At 39.6% G+C, this 16511-nt stretch overlaps 1 protein-coding gene and 1 non-coding gene across 3 annotated transcripts; one reads left to right on the top strand and one right to left on the bottom strand.

Annotated features, from left to right (window-relative positions):
• Window positions 1-107: 107 nt before the first annotated feature.
• Window positions 108-190, top strand: TRNAL-UAA (transfer RNA leucine (anticodon UAA)). The gene has a single exon. It is a non-coding gene; the product is annotated as a tRNA-Leu (tRNA).
• A 5575-nt stretch (window positions 191-5765) lies between these two features.
• On the bottom strand, window positions 5766-15826 carry LOC116256569 (ATP-dependent RNA helicase DBP3). 2 transcript variants are annotated; one of them, XM_031632979.2, is made up of 8 exons: window positions 15546-15826; window positions 14466-14980; window positions 13463-14104; window positions 13069-13157; window positions 12124-12223; window positions 9565-9819; window positions 6689-6876; window positions 5766-6377 (listed from the first exon to the last, which is right to left on the bottom strand). In XM_031632979.2, exons 2-8 carry the CDS (start codon window positions 14610-14612, stop codon window positions 6086-6088), a joined length of 1713 nt encoding a protein of 570 aa, XP_031488839.1. In that variant the 5' UTR covers window positions 14613-14980; window positions 15546-15826; the 3' UTR covers window positions 5766-6085. The 2 variants fall into 2 exon arrangements, with proteins under 2 accessions (XP_031488839.1, XP_031488846.1); XM_031632986.2 differs by having other exon boundaries at window positions 14466-14784.
• Window positions 15827-16511: the final 685 nt, after the last annotated feature.

Genomic DNA, 16511 nt, shown 5'->3' with positions numbered 1-16511 from the left:
TAGAGGAAGAAGAAGGCAAATGTTTAGAGGGCAACTTGGGCTTTAAGTATGCAAGTAAAATTGTAAACTTTATGAATTTATTGACTATATGAATGGCATCACAAGAAGCTGGTTTGCCCGAGTGGTTAAGGGGGAAGACTTAAGATCTTCTGCACTCAAGTGCGCGTGGGTTCGAACCCCACAGCCAGCATCATATCTACTTTTATCGCTTTTCAAACTTCTTTTTCAATGCGTCTTCGCCTCAGGCCCCCAGGTGTCTTCTTCTCTTCAAGTTTTAATCATTCAATGCTTGTGGTGGTAGCCGAGGAACTTCGAAATGTGAAGCGGGAAGCAACTTGGTCATGGCATCCGCTTTTTCAAGGAACTCTCCACTAGTCATTCTATGAGTGAGTCGCCATGGCCGAACCTACCCATCGATGGAAGTGCACTGACGAATAAATTGGATGCTGTTTCTTGCATTTGCTTTATCATACAAACACGAAGCGAGTGAAGAGAATGGACTGCCAAAAGTTGAATAGGCGGCCCTCCAATCTAATACACCAGACCAAGCAATAGGCTATACCATTTAACTTGTCCTTTGAGAATGATTGACCGTCGCTCATTCGAAAAATCAACTGCTAGTTAAATGCTCTTCGATGACTACCAAATTGGTTTGCATTGCAGGTGAAGAATGAATTGCCAAGTACATTCGATCGAAGCATATCGCTACCAACAGCATCGATGGGCTTGCTCAGGAAGATGGCGATGGGGAACAAGGTCTCCCAGTTGATCTCCATGAATAATTGTCTGAAGGAATGCCTGCTTCTCCTAAAGGCCGTCTTTAAATTGAGAAAATGTAAGTTAAAAAATTATCTCGACAAGAGGAATTAAATTTAGGACGAACCCACGAGCTAATATATTTTCCAATTTTATTTTATTCACCAATGGAATTACGTTATTATATGAGTTCTTCCTCCCACTTACACTCCACAGCATGGGTGTTGTTTCCTATGTTTTATTTATAGAGGTAGAGGTAGTGTCACGGGCCAACTTTTTCAAGTCTTACTCGGCCCGCGCGGCGTCGAAGGTTTCCCCAAAGCCTTCGGCCAGCACGACTCTCTCTTAAGTTTGCGGAAGCGTTCATTAATCTTTTGGGACTCTGGACTAGATGAGGAGTGCTACGCACTCGGCACACCATCACTAAGGTTTATTCCATTGTAGACCATCAGCAAGCCATGGCCATGAAGCTTTGTCAGAACTTCGTCATTTCTTCAAGTGTCTATCTACTTCCATACGAAATCTGGGCGGGGGTAAATTTCCTTTGAGAGGAAGTCTCCAGCCGAAGCCAGTTGACGACTATATGTCATTAAGTAAGGCGGTCGACCATCGCCCTACTCGATAGTGAGCATTAACTTGTCCACCCCCGCGTGACTATACGCGGTTATGCGTCCATTGAGGGAATTTCTCCTAACCCACGCGCACCCCCTTGCGCATCCAAACGCTACACGTGGGGAACCCACTTAATTCCCCAACGATGGACTTGCACTTGCAAATATACTGTTGACCATGATGCATTTATACGCTTTGTTTCTACACCACTGCGCTGCACATTACATGTGCATTGCTTTCTGTTTGACTCAGCGTCCGATTGAATCCCCCATGCTTCCTGAGCTATGCCTAAGCTGGCCAAGCAACATATCCTTCTACTGGATTGGCCGGGCCAGACACAGTCGGCCGGCAACATTCTCCCACCACCAAAATCGTCACTGTCCTTAGTGACTTTGCTCCGAGTGAGAGAAGTTCAGCAACCATTCCCTTCATTTCTTTTCAACTGAGTCTAGTCCGTTCGTCTGATTGACGCACCTGTCACCACGCGGATACTTGCCTATCAGGTGTTTTGCCTATAGTCCATTCCTTGTTTCTTCATACGTTTCTGTCACAGTTTGTATTTTTCCTTAGTAAAGTCTGAAACATCTCTGACAATCATTAAGTCTCAAATTTCCAAGCTATGTTGTCAACCCGTACACATGCTCCTTCTTCGAGTCATGTCAACACAAATGGCACTGTCTCATACAACATCCATAACATATTTAAGCGCACTATTGTTTGTAGAGGTTGGATGACTGTTGTTTGAAGGAAGATACACTATACGCACACAAGCGAAATGCGTTAAAAGTATGCAGATACGCTCTGCAAGTATATGAATCAATCTAAGGTTCATGTTTTTGATTTAGAATGCAAGATGAGCATTAAATACCATGCGTTCATCTGTAGAGAACTATATTTTTGAAGAAAACTTTGTAAAGGCGCGTGTATGAGAGAGAGGGAACCTTGCGCTTGTGGAGGCGTGCAAAATTTGGGATATCAGTCTTGGGTTTGACACCTCCGAACAATGAGCCAACGACGGTCCGACCTTGCAGCAACTCTGCGGAATGGTGCACGGTTCATCTCCACCCTCAATATGACCGTCTTCCCCCGTCCCTACACGAATCCAATATATATATTCAGTAAAATGCAAAGCAAAAGTCGCACGAATTCAATCATGGGGAGGGAGAAGGACTACCGGACGACTACTGCTGTAGGCTTCTGACATGAGGGAGGGAGAAGGACTACCGGACGACTACTGCTGTAGGCTTCTGAGGCCCACGCACTCAAAACAATAGTCTGCGCCCCCTCCTGTTAACTCCTTCACCACCTGCACCTTTCTGTTTCTTTTAGTTTTTACAATTTAAACAAGAACATTACGTATCCAAATAAAAGTGGTCCTGTGGACCCGTAGCATCTTCCTAAATTAGTTTTCGAGTCATGAAAGCAAGTTGATGCAAACCTGGCACAAGGATTTATCACCACACTCTCTTGGATTGATGAAATCCGTGATTCCAAATTTCTTTCCTGCAATTTCATATCCATAATCCAAGTCAGATCACACCATTTCAAATCCATAATCCAGATCGAATTAACAATGCGAGTGGTCACAGCAGTTCCAGGATGCACAAGCCGAGCTCGAGCGCTGAATGTTTATTTGAAGCTGAATTCAAATCCAAATCCGATTGGCTACTTATTTAAAACTACACTAAATCTGAATCCCATTATATGTCGTTTCTTAAATCCAAATCTGAACTAAGTTCTTAATAGGGTGTTCAACTTTTTCCATACCCTACAATTCCGAAGCATGCAGTTTGGTCGGAGATCAAATCTGCATCCAACTCATTCCGCACTGATCCAGAGGAACCCACTAGTGTTCAGCATAATTAATGAGCAAAACTCAGAGTTAGCTCGTTCTCATGATGTGCACATTTTAAACACATTTGGACATTGAATTCAGAGATGTAATTGTAATAAAAGAGGCAAAAATTAACGGTAAACCCCTCACCGATCTCATGCTTGTCAGGGTTCAAATCCACACCAATTATATGGGATGCACCTCTTAGTCGAGCTCCTTCCGCAACCTATACAGCAATAGCACCTTCATATATCTCTAACGTAATCTCTCCCCCCTAACTAGTGTTAGAGAGAGAGAGATGAAGGTGCGCGCTTGCTGAATTGAAAGAACTTCTGGGTGAGCAAGGGGTATTAATCCCACCGCCCGAAAAAGGCCCGAAGCCCCCCCCCATTCTCCCTGCCTCCGGAGTCCTGAGCTGCGTCGGTGTCAGCGATAGCAACGGTGCACCCTTCAGCTTAGATGCCGCGCCCTACCGCCTTAAGACAACTGAATTGAACGAACTTAATTTTGATTTCATAAACGCAAACTTGTCACTTTCTTTATTCAACTCTTCTTTAACCATGCTGCAGCTGTACGTGGCGTGAATGAAAATTGCCCAATAGAAAGGTTAAGCCGCTTCTTGTAGTAAGCTCAATAATTGAGCGGTTTTTATAAGTTTTTCAAGATTTATTTAAAGGCCAATATGAAAGGTTAAAATGAAAAAATCAGAGCTACCTAGATTTGATGATTCCCTGCAGGAAAGGGGACAAAAGAAAAGAAGGGGCGCATTAGGCCGGATGATTACTTGGGGATGTCATCTTCATCCGGCAAGGAGAATGATCTGCTCTGAAGGAGGGCTGGCAGCTAAGTAGTCGTAATCGAGCTCTTGATCTCTTCAGACAGCAGAGGGGCATCCCTTTTTCCACATGAATGGGTCTGAAGCTGGTACGGCCAGATGATTAGAGTTGTAATCTGAATCTGAAGCGAAGCTCGTTCTTACCATTTTACATCCAAATTCGGTTTCAAAGTCTCAAATTCCGGGATCGAGTTTGGCAGAGATTGAGGAAAATCCAATTAAATCAGATATGAATCGAGTCCGATATGAGATGAAAGGTCTTCATTCCTTCCCCTTTCACCACAGATGCAGAATTAGCTGCGGGCACCCAAATGACAAATTGATAGGCCAAGCTGCAACCTGTAGCTAACGTGAACCCAGCCAACCCCCATCTACCGAATCATGACGAAGCCCTTCAACATACTCTGACCTATAGAGCACTCCAGCACCCTGCCCGCTCTTTAGCATTCATTATTGCTTCAAGAGAAGAACGCACGATCCATAGATTGCTCCCATCTATCCTTCATTTTCACTCGAGGTCATTTATGGCTTATCCTCGATTTCTTTCTTCTTTCTTCCTTGCTTTTAGTTCTCACCGAAGACTTACGTTTGCTTCCCTGCACTCAAGATGTCATTCTGCTTTTCAGCGCATGATGAGTTCCCTTCTTTCAGGACGCACTCGTACCTTCAACTTGCTGAAGCTTTTGAATGGAATTGTCATCTTTCTAGACTATATAACCAATAGATTTAATGGTGGGTCTGGTCGGCTTTCCAACACGATGCGTAGAGAGGAGGGGCGTTTGTCTTTCTCGAAAGATAGTCCTGGTAACGGGCTAGCTAAAATGCTTCAGCCCATCACAGCCCATGTTTTCCTGCTTAAGAGATGAAGAGAGTCCTTAGGGAAATATGCAAACATGGAAACTGTTCCTGTTCCTTTCCTTTCTCTTCTCTTCCAATAATGGTGCTTGAGTCATATCTAGTATAACGTGATTTTATCCACCAAGAGGGTCATTACAATGGTTTGAGTTGGTAGGCAGCTAGTTTCATGTTCAAACATCGGTAGTGTCAACCCCCTATGCAGTAAAAGAGTAACTACCAATTAAGTTAAAGCACACTAGGAATGGATCACCAAGAGCAGGTCATGGATTCTAGTAGGGTGGAGGGAAGGGTGAGGGTTTCAGCCCTCTGGTTTGAGGATAGGACGACATACTCCTCCTGCTCATCAATGAACAAGCAATTCTAAATATATGCTAAATAAAAATTGTTTTGATTCGGACAGACCATCTCCTACTCTAGAATTCAAATGCCTTCATTTAATTTCTATGCATTTCATCAGGTTTCACTGAAGCTGATCAACATCTCACCTTGGTTAAATCCTCTTTCAACATGACCTCAGACCATCCAACAGTAAAATCAATTGGGCAGATAAGTGGGTACCTCACTTTCGGTTTTAAAGCACAGTGAATCTCCCCGCTGCCTACTGCTAAAATCCAATGATTGCTTGAACAGTGGATTTCATACAGCACTGATACGAGATCCTCAGAACCCCAGAAAAACGTTTAAACATGTGGCCAGTTCATTCTCTGGTTTAATTTTACTTGCTATATGCTATACAGCTACGGCAACCAACAACAGCATCCCTCCAAGATTAAACGTGCCAAGTAAACAAAGCGCCTCAGATCACCGACATAAAGAGAAAAAGTAACGATCTAAAAGAGCAACAAATAAATAAGAGAGAGGGGAGGGAAGTAAGCGGTCAAATGAGTGGCATTTTATAGAAACTTGGTCACCATGAGAGGTTATGACATGATGGCATTTTATAGAAACTTGGTCGTCGAGGCTAAGCTTGACCAATCAATCAATCAACGCTACATATTTAGTATATTGATAAACGTTAACATGGGCATTACCCGTAAGAGCTAGAACAAGTTGGGACTTGCATATCCACCAACTTGGGTCGACACGGTCATCTGACCAAAATCCGTGCAGAACATTAAAGGCATGATTATGATCCACCCAGGCTGCCCTCTCCAACACGAAGACCAAACCAACAACCCACCCTTGAAGAGTTACGCGGGACCGACTTCAGAGTGGGCATCTGCAAGAAGCCTGAGGGATTCAGGCACTACTTGTTGACACTGTTCCAACACATTTATCAGTGGCCCGGCAAGGGATGCATCAGCTTTGCTGTAGAAACTGTGTAGGACCCCCTGCACTGAATGCCGTGCCATTCCAGCAAGAACTTGTGTATATTCATCGATGGAAGTTGGCAAATTAACAAAGACAATTGTCTCTAATTCTCCAACATCCACCTTACAGATCTCTTCTTTAGTCACCACCGATACAGCAATTGCCCTATCACTGCACGTATACAAATTAGAAAATTAAAATTAAGTTTCATTTTGAAAAGAAGTAATAGGATAGACAAAAAATGAACTAAATTCCTAGCTATGTCTGATCATCAATTGCACATTCAAGGTTAAAATGATTTGGTAGGTGAGTATAACCAAGCACAATAATAGATGCATGGCACGGAAAGTTAATCATTGATGCATCAGCAAGTCCAGTACAGGAGATTAAAAAAGACTATAAAACTAAAGCGACCAATATGTAAGTACACAGTTTCAGAAATGTTTAATGAGAAGCCAGAATAGAAAATGATCCACGATTACCTATGCTGATTTATATGACTGAAACTTTTCTGTCGCAAAACAATATCAGAAACACTTGAGATGGAATAACCTTCTCGTCTGAGTGATGTAACTAAGGCATGCTCCTCGCTAGCTATTCGAGCTATATACACACAATGTCTGGGAAATGGTAGCTGATTTGCCTGTAGTTCTTTCAAGAGACCAATTGCCTGACCACAAAAGCAGCCATATTAGAATGCGGCATGACAGATTTGAGGGACCATCTTGACAAAAGGAATACCCTGAACAAATTCCAGAAACACAGAGGAATCACAAGCACAATAATATGAGCACCTGCTACGACCACCCATTTGTCAAGGATCACAACAACGTTTAAAACCAAAAATTAAAATTTTCATACAATTTCCTAGCTTTGAGATTATATCCATGAAAGAAGAAAAGAGAAAAAGGGCCCATTCATATAGTTTCAAGATCAACATTATTGCTTAATGCCTGCCTCGAGGTCAAGTTATGCAGATCAAACTTGGGTTGGACAAGCTTTTATATGGCTCAAAATCAGCTTGACTAAGCTTGAGCTAAGCTGAACATAAAAAGCAGTGATTTGTTTACTCACCAAAAGCATATTGGGCTATGAAATAAAAACCCTTCAGGTAAAACTCATGAAGCCTGTAGCACCAACCAAGTACTTGCCATAAATGTGTGATGATTCGTATACACCTTAACATGCCTAATTAATTTATTAAACTTAAGGAAGTTTATGCGACTAATGTATATATAGCTCAAAATTGGCTCAACATGTCCAAGCTTGAGCATGCACTCGGACTAGTTTGAAAAACAAGTTAAGCTCGACCTGAGCTCAAGTTACTCGATCCCATGTGCAGCCTTACCTACTGTCTACAAGTCAAATCAACAGCCAGGCAAGGTCCCTTGCTCCAATCTCAGCTATACCAGGCAGGCAGATATCAGTATATATTCTCAGTAACTTACTCTGGTGCAATTTCCAAAATGGTCAGAAAATGAAAACCGAAACATAACTGTGCATTCGCTGATTGTGGATTACACTCTCCATCAACCTTAACGAAAGACTAGCAATGGTGAATGCAGCACCTACCATCACAGTCAGGTTAAGGAAAGCCGCTGGATGGTTCATAGAATTACTCCGACTTGCAAAGTAGACATTCTCGCACTTGCAAACCATGACAAAAATAGCTAGCCAAAGGCAATAAAATACATAACAGATATTGACAAGAGTAAACTGTGAACTCACGCTTTTAAATAAAACCACAATATGATTTCTCTTTCCACCTATGGCTTTAACTTGTCTTGATGCTTACTATGAGAACCAGGTCAATGGGAACCTTCACATGAGCCAGTTCTTCTACACATCAATAAATCAGACCTTTCCTTCTGTGACCATCAGACCAGGCCTTCTCCTATCTTTGGCTAACCAAATTTTATTCGCAAAAGCTAGTATGGTAATTCACTATATTTTGGAATTTTCTTACATTTCCAAGGCTATTACAACCTCATCCTTCCCCCCTCAATTTTTTAATACAAGTCACATTCACTCTTTGCGCAGGAAACAAGCTAGTCTTTTTTCAAAAATTTAGGTTATTATGGAAACCATAAACAAAGAATGAACTAACTGCAAGCAAACATCTCCTTTTTCATTATTGAAGCTACAGTTGCAACTTGCAAGTCCTTGACCATTGCATCTCAAGAATAGCAATGTCTCTTTGCATAATATGGATCCCAAAATTTGAACAGTGATTCATTCAAAACCGAATCCAAGGATTTAGTAGTTTTAAGTTCAATAACCTTCAGCATCAAAGCCAAGATGTTTGAATGTTTAATAGAGGTATGGAAATCACAGTTGACCAAGTAATAGCAGCTAATAACCTATGGGCTCTAGATGCTTTCTAGATGCTCTAGGTTTAGCACATGGACATTGGTATTTGGAATGATTGATAGGATCTGATTAAATCCCATAATGCAGGTTTTGAGTTTATTGTCAGTGACTCAAAGACATGACCATTTCATTTCCTCCAACTTATGCACATTTCAGTCAAAATTAATCACCTTGTTGCCAATGTTGACAAAATGTGATAGACAGTTTTCTTCCTAAATAAGTGCAAAGCCATGGATAAAACTAGGGATGCCACTTGGTGTCATTGGGATGATAACAGAATCCCTCGTGCAAAAATTTAATACCTCAAAAATTCTATACATTATGCATAGATTGGAGAAAACATAGTTCAGAGTTCAGACATGCTTTTGACAAATACAAAAACCCTACTAAAAATTTTACACCAAGTTAACAACATAATTAGATGTTATGGCAAAATTTGTGGTCCATCTCACACTCTAGAGATGCTCAAGTCTCAAGTCTCATTCTTAGATTCTTCACCTTAACTAGATAGTGCAGAAGGTTCCTAATGCCATGACTTCTCATAGATTAAAAATCTAAGAGTTTCAGGCTTGAGCATAGAACATGCAACTAAATGAGTAAATATATGATTTACCTATAATCTATGCTGATCTAAAAACTTGGAAGATACAGGAGCAACAGGACTGATCAACACTGTCTGGTGAGCAGTCAGCAGAAACCTTCACTTTATGTTCGTAACTTTCTAAAATCAGTTCAACATTCATATCCTATATACATCTCGTCATTCCCTTTGAAGGTTCACTGCACATATACTCTATGTCGCCACCCATTCTACAACACAAGTAGGTCTTATTCTATAGAATGTTACATTATTTCAGGAAGCAAAACAGCACAGTTGAACCACTTTTGCATCAAAATTAGATGGCACTATGACCAAAACACCTATTAGAATAAGTGATTTTTTTTTATAAAAACAAAGATCAATTTCACAGTGAAATAATGAACAAACCTTTGATATCTTTTCGTCTTCAGAGTCACAAAAATATGATAATTGCAAAATGCACATACTTTGGCTAATTACAGAATTATCCAATGGCAACTTCTTGATTGGTGCCTTTATTAGACTCTGAACTGCCAAAAAGGATGAGTTCCCATAACTAGGACTGAGAATGATAGTTTGAGGATTTCCTGAAACCAATTGCCTTATTGAAAGTAACTTGGCCACAATACCACTATTAACAAAGCATTCCAAGCCATCAATGACCTGTCAGAAGGAACAAAATAAACAATCAGTCAGCACTTTCAGAATAAAATGTTTAATTTTAGATGCAGATGATACTTCTAAGAAAAACATAAAATGCAACATTTGCACATACTACCAATGAAATATTGATGTCAGAGGGATGAGATAACGGGCAAAACATTAGTGGGTCAGCCTAGCAGCATAGTATAATTGGCATACTTAGTTTGGATTTCTGAAAAAACATCACTGAGACAAATAAATAAGGATGTAATGTACAAATTTCCTATCCTGAAAAGACATATGGAGGATTACAAGCTTCATGCCACAGCACCAACTCAAACTTTGCTCAAATTTAGGAATCAGTAATTGTAAGTATCATAACATCAACTTACAGTCATTAAAAGGGCATTCTGGAATCCTTTGGTTAGGACATCCGTTAGAAAAATGTGAGCACGATATTACATTTACCAACCAAAGGATATCAAACAACACAGTAACACCCAAAAAATATATCCAAAGAACTATCAATCAGATACTCATTTTCTTTCTTCTTTTTTCCTTCAGACAAAAACTGAATTGGTATAACAATCAAAGAAAGCCCATTAGACTACATATATAATCAACATCTTCAACAAATTTTTACTCACCCTACCTACCAATTTTTTTCTACTTTGGATCGGTGAGCCCTGACCACTGTAGGAAAGCTCGTGCAACAGAATTACAGGGTTGGGACTCAATCAAGGGTCTCCAACTTGACAGTGACACCCACGCATACCCTTTTACCACCTGTTTACCACCCGTTGATCATTTTTAAATCCATGTCTTCTTCTTCTTCTTTAATTAAATCCATTCATACGAACCATTTTTAGGTAAGCACCAGTTTGATATGTCCACTAATGGACAAAAATCAGTGAAAGTATTGAAGCATGTGGTAACGTAATTCCCAGCAATCTATGTATCAAGTTTCTGATAGTGCACATTGAAGATTTGCCAATGACAACCCAATATGCATTCTTCAAAAGTACGACATAATCAAATACTCTAAAAAACTTTCATTCTCAAGGGGTTTTCAGGATGGACAATTAAATGCTAGTTGATTAATTCCTGGAAGCACATCCTTCACAATTCCTAAAACATTGAATTCCATGTTAACTGATTCATGAGAGATTTCAAAAGGACATATAGTTTACTTGTTTCTAATGAGATTGCTTACAGATACAAGCATATGCAGGCCCACCTCCGCTCATACTCATGCATGCATACACACCATGCAAGCAGGTGCATGCTCACCATTCAAAGTTCAAATTTTTCTGGTATTTACATAAAAGTATACTGTCACCAAGATGAAAGAAAGTATCCACTTAAATGTCAGAGAGATCAAAAGCTTTGTCAAAAAGAGAAGTTAGCTTATAATAAAAATTTTTGAAAGAAAATGGACTTTCACTTGGACAAATAAAGCGTGTGACATGGATGCCATCCTGATTGCCATGATAAAACAGCACATTTTGTCAATATATGAAAGTAAACATCATTGCAACATCAGAATGACTAAGATAAATTTTGTAAACAAAATGTTTCAACAAAATTAAGTTTCAACATGTAAATAGGACCCCTGAGTCTGACAAATGTGAATGTAACTTCAAGAACAAGTACCAGAACTGGTATGGCAATACTGGTATGTGGGTATGGCATTCGCTTGGATTGGTTTTGGGTCGGAACTGATCCAAAACACTTTTTTTTCATTGTCTTCATGATGTATTGAGTATAAATTTTGCTTTAAGTTATGTTTTCATGGAATTATATGTGTGTGTGTATCCATTTTATATATCTTGTTCATACATTTTTTTGCCGTACAAGTGTACCCAAATTTTCTAAATTTTCCATAGTAGTACCCGCTTTCCCATACCCAAACCCGTACCTATGTGACTTAGTTTATCACTCTCCAACTAAGGAAACTCTAGCTACATATGAATCTTCTCATATTTATCCATTCATTTTGCTAGGTCAGTGATCTTTAAATTACAAAGAACACCATTTTGCCTTGCTTTCAGTAATTTCAGTCTAACATTAAAAGTGCATTTTCCAGACTTCCAGACACTTGAAGAATGTATTTTTCTGATAACAACTTCAAGAAGGAAAACAAAGTGAAAAACGTTCAAGCAATATAATCTTATTAAAATATAATGAAGTAATGAACATCTTTGAGCTAAAAACTATGGAGATAAAACGATTTACACTGAATAGCATAAACATGAGAATAGTTGTAAAGTTCATAATTGAGTAAAGGAATTAGCTGATGCCATAGAAAGTGTAACAGTTTCTTACCAGTAAAGAAACATGAGATATCTCAAGGGATTTTAAAGAAATGAGCTCCAAAAGCCTTCCAGGCGTGCAAATTAGGAATTCAGGCTCACAACTTTTTAAACTGTTCAGGTAGAAGGATGCACATTCAGCAGAGACTTTCCACATGTTATTTATCAACAAAAGGAAGTACTTCTCATTCCATCTTGTGAACAAATAAATGAATAGTGTTACAACTGAATCCTAAAGACATGGAGGGAGAAATATTTGGCGTTCATGGAGCAACCTACAAGAAGCATATCAGTAGTTCATAAGGGCTAGACATAATTTTTTGAATTTTCATCTATATTAAGGTCATATTTCTTGTATTTACCAAGTTTATCATCATCTCTTGAACTCTTTGATACTGATTGTTCGTCCTCTCCTATTTCTAACTCTTCACTCAACCAGTATAATACTCAAGGAAGAGTCAAACCCCAAGATGCTATCTAAGCAAGAGATTCATCTAATGCACCAACTAAACCATCTGCATAACTGCTCAACCACCCATCTGAATTGTTTTTCAAGAAAAAATAATTCCAGACAGCCACATCATACAACATACACCCTTAGTTGGAGATACAGATGAAGTCAGAGTCTGACCATCAGACATCAAGTAAGTCAAGTCCATAAAAAAAGACAACACCAGGCTGAGAAGAGATCCTCCAGTTCTCTTGAAAATGGACCCAATAAAGCTACATTATAAAATAGGTTGTAACTGCAGTAATAAGCATGGTCAACAAGAATCTCCATTTCTTTTTTCTCTAATCCTTCTTCTTTTGTTCCCTTATTTCTTTCTTTATCTCTTTTATGGCTTCTTGCGTTAATTGAGTTCAAAAGAGCAGTTCCATGATCAAGATTACGCATTATACCACAAGTTACTTTTTCTAAGACATCTGCAGAACTGATGTCATTGTGTACAAGAATTACCCGTGAACTTGATGTTCAAGTGAGGCTCCACAATGTATGCTCACTGTGTGAATTCCAAGAGCTTTAAGTGGCTTGAATAGCAGCCGGACCTGAAGTTTCAGAAGTAGTCAGTCATGAACCGTCAAGGAAAAATACTACAACATGTGCTGCACATTTCAGACACTGAGGACCAGAAAATGAAGAGAAAACCATCACAATGAAAAAACAATCATTTCCATTCATATCTAAGAAGGGAAAAATTAAGAAACTAGTAGGTAGGATAACCATAGCAAGATCAAACTAGGGATATTATTAAAAAGTGGTCAACATTTTAAACTCATTTTACTAAAAAAGTTAGTTAACTAACATTTCAAAAATAAGAGAAAAAAAAATGAAAATTAAGATACGAACAAACCTCAACGGCTCGTTCTTTGGAGGGAACCAGGAACAAAAGAAATGGACTGTCAATTGATGCACCTTCTTTCTCTCTTGCAGTGACAATATCAGCAAAGGTGGACGCTAACCAGGCAATTTGCTCTTTTCCAGAACAACTTTCACCTATCCCCAGAATATCCAACCCATCAGAACAGGCTTTCCAGAATTCAGAACCCCACGAGTTGGAAAAGAGAGACTTTTCCAAGCCATCATGTGCCCACGAATTTTGTATGGCACTCAAGCATAAAATCAGGAACTTTGGTAGACCATCTGAGCTTCTATAGAGCCTTCCTTGAGTAGCGGCACCTCCATTCACTACAACCATCTTTCTTGTAGACTTATCTTGATCATCCATAATACTCTGCCCTTCTGCCATGCGGGCAGCAGTCAATGGTGACTTATTCTGAATATTCATGGAGCTCATCGCTCGCTTTTCTTTCAGATCTTCATTGAGCACCTTTCCAAATTTACAATTTGATGGAAGCTTTTTATGAACCGAGAGCAAGGGATCTAAATCATTTTTTTGATGGGCAAGCTTCCTCCGTTTTCTCCCACAGTCAGTTTTCACATTGTTTCTCTCATTGAATGGGTCCTCAAGTGTTGGGGCGCTAAAACACATGCCCTGCAAATACGTAGAGAAGAATTTAATTACTGCAATCGGAAAGAATGGTCCACATACATTCTGCGATAACTTAAGACAAAAAAAGACAAATACAGAACCAACGTCAGAAAAGAAAAGATAAAAGGACTTTCTTTGAACTTTAACAAATAAAGTAAGCGCAATAAGAATCTCGCCCTGAGTAGCACTTCAGCAATTCATTTTCTAACAAGACTAGATGCACACAACATGGTCGATGGCCATGGTTGTGCTGATTTACCAATGACAACGAATAAGTTGGTCAAGAATATCAGATGCAACTGAATCAGTCAAAGTAACGAACGCAGAGAAGAGAGAGAGACGAGAAGGGGGATTGCGAAACAACCTCACAGATTCGACGTTTGCCAGCCTTGCGGCGCCGCTTGGAAGCAATGGCGGAAGCGATGCGAGCGGAGACAGGGGCATCCTTACGCATCCTCTTGCGCAACGCCTTGTTCCGCTTCTTCCTTTTGGCGTCGTCTCCTTTCGCCATTGACTCCTCCTACCAACCTTCACTACTGCCTCAAAGGCTCAACGAGAAAGAGAGAGAGAGAGAGAGCAAGGAGGTGTGGAGGGTTGCGGCTTTGCACTCGTGGACTCGTAAACCTCAGAAACACCCCGGGATAACACTTCCCTTCACAGCGGCCGCCGCTCTTTCTGAGTACCTGCGGTTGCCCTCGAGGAATGAAGCCGGTTTGTATCCGGACTCAGATCCAGTCATGGATTCAGATCTAAAAATACTGCTGATTATCATAGACTGCCCTTTTCTTCTCTTTTTTCTCATTTCAAGGTGGAAAATTTGAACTTTAGATAAGGTTTTTTCGGTAAAGCTCCGGTATTTTTCGTGACCAGTTAAATTGGCTACAAATAAAAAAAAAAGTATTATGATATGCATTTTAAGATTAAAAAAACTTTATAGCGTCTAAAATAATGATGTAAGAACCTGGTATACTATCGATTCCGTTCAGTGATCACTATCATTATCATTATACGATAGTACTTTTAAATGAATAATATTTTTACTACTTAATTTAAAGGGAACCAATTTCACACCTCTTAACAACAATCCGACTATTGAAAAATAATCTTCTTCCTGAAAAAATAGAGAAAATGAAGGGGAAGCGAGCATCAAATTCTTACATTACAACAAAAAAAACCCAATCCAGAGATGAGGAATAGCGGAAAGAATTGGGTGTTGACTCTATTTTGTCCCAGAGAACAATTCAACAACATTACATTTAGCAAAAGAAAGCAAAACACAACAATTGAAAAAAGAATAACTATAGAGAAAGGCGAAGGCTGTCAGCCAGGCCCTTGGTGCAGCAGAGATAAAAAGAGGAAGGCCTGCTCGCCGGCGGCCCATCAGCACAGAGAGAGAGAGATAGGCAGACAGACAGAGAGACAGAGGTCGCAATATGAAACTCACCAGTTTGCCGGGTGGTTGGAAAAGAAGAAGGGTCGCCGAATAGTTGATGGGTTCGCAGAGACAGGGAGAAAGGCATTGAAGAGAAAGTGGCTGTTGCTGCAGATCCATTTGTCAGAGAAAGAAAGTGTTTTCCAAGGCGATCGAGAACTAATAAGCCTTCAGGTGAAAATCGACGTCTACTTCCGAAAACAAGGCGTTGTTAACAAAAACGAACAGCACGCTTCACGCACGACAACACATCGTACAGACGCGGACGCCCCATCCCATCCCCACGAGGCGTGCGCTGTTAGGTCATTTTATGCCTTGAACGCTTAGGCTTGATTTACGTAGACGCATTTCTTAGGGAAGTGGATTATAACACCTCGATATGGAACTAAGTTTAATTTGTACTGAAAATTGATGAAAATCTTTTTAAGGGATTAAATGATTAATTCTTGGTTTTTAATTTTTTAAGCTAAAACTAAAGTCATTAAGGGGTGGGTTGAGATCCACCACGTTAGAAGCCTGTATGGGAGTAAATCCAATTATTACAATTGGTTGAACTCATGTATTATGCATTTAAACGACGTTTTTTTAAGGAGGGTAAGAAACCATGTTTTTATTAGCCTTTTTCACTAACATGTTACAAAAAAATATAATTATTCAAATTTATGATATGGTATATACTCATGCTAGTGTTTTAACATTGTAAAAAGCAGGTTCATAAATGTTTAAAATTTTCTGGTACTTTAAACTTTTTGACTGGTCAAACTTGAATGAATCAGCCACATTTTTCAACCAAAATAAGCTATGGACGACCAATAATTTAAAGCTTTAACTTGAATGGAATCAATGTCACAATATATTTCCAAAGCTTTTAAAGATGAAACTTATGAAAGCAAATGAAACAGAATTGTTGACCCTCCCATCAATATGCTAGCAAACAACATATTTTGTCACTTCAAATTTAGGCTGCAGAATAGTTCG

Source organism: Nymphaea colorata, chromosome 1, assembly GCF_008831285.2.
Source record: "Nymphaea colorata isolate Beijing-Zhang1983 chromosome 1, ASM883128v2, whole genome shotgun sequence".
Lineage (NCBI taxonomy): Eukaryota > Viridiplantae > Streptophyta > Magnoliopsida > Nymphaeales > Nymphaeaceae > Nymphaea > Nymphaea colorata.
The sequence above is the reverse complement of the archived record's forward strand: the minus strand, read 5'-3'. Positions and strand labels throughout refer to the sequence as shown.

Bases quoted from the DNA above. Each gene is read 5' to 3' on its own strand.
- LOC116256569 (XM_031632979.2), bottom strand. From the start codon at position 14,612: ATGGCGAAAGGAGACGACGCCAAAAGGAAGAAGCGGAACAAGGCGTTG. The intron at 14,105-14,465 runs GTTGTTTCGCAA...ACGTATTTGCAG, and splicing joins GCAAACGTCGAATCTGTGAG to GGCATGTGTTTTAGCGCCCC. The intron at 6,877-9,564 runs GTTTGTTCATTA...TTTTGTGGTCAG, and splicing joins AAGACGAAAAGATATCAAAG to GCAATTGGTCTCTTGAAAGA.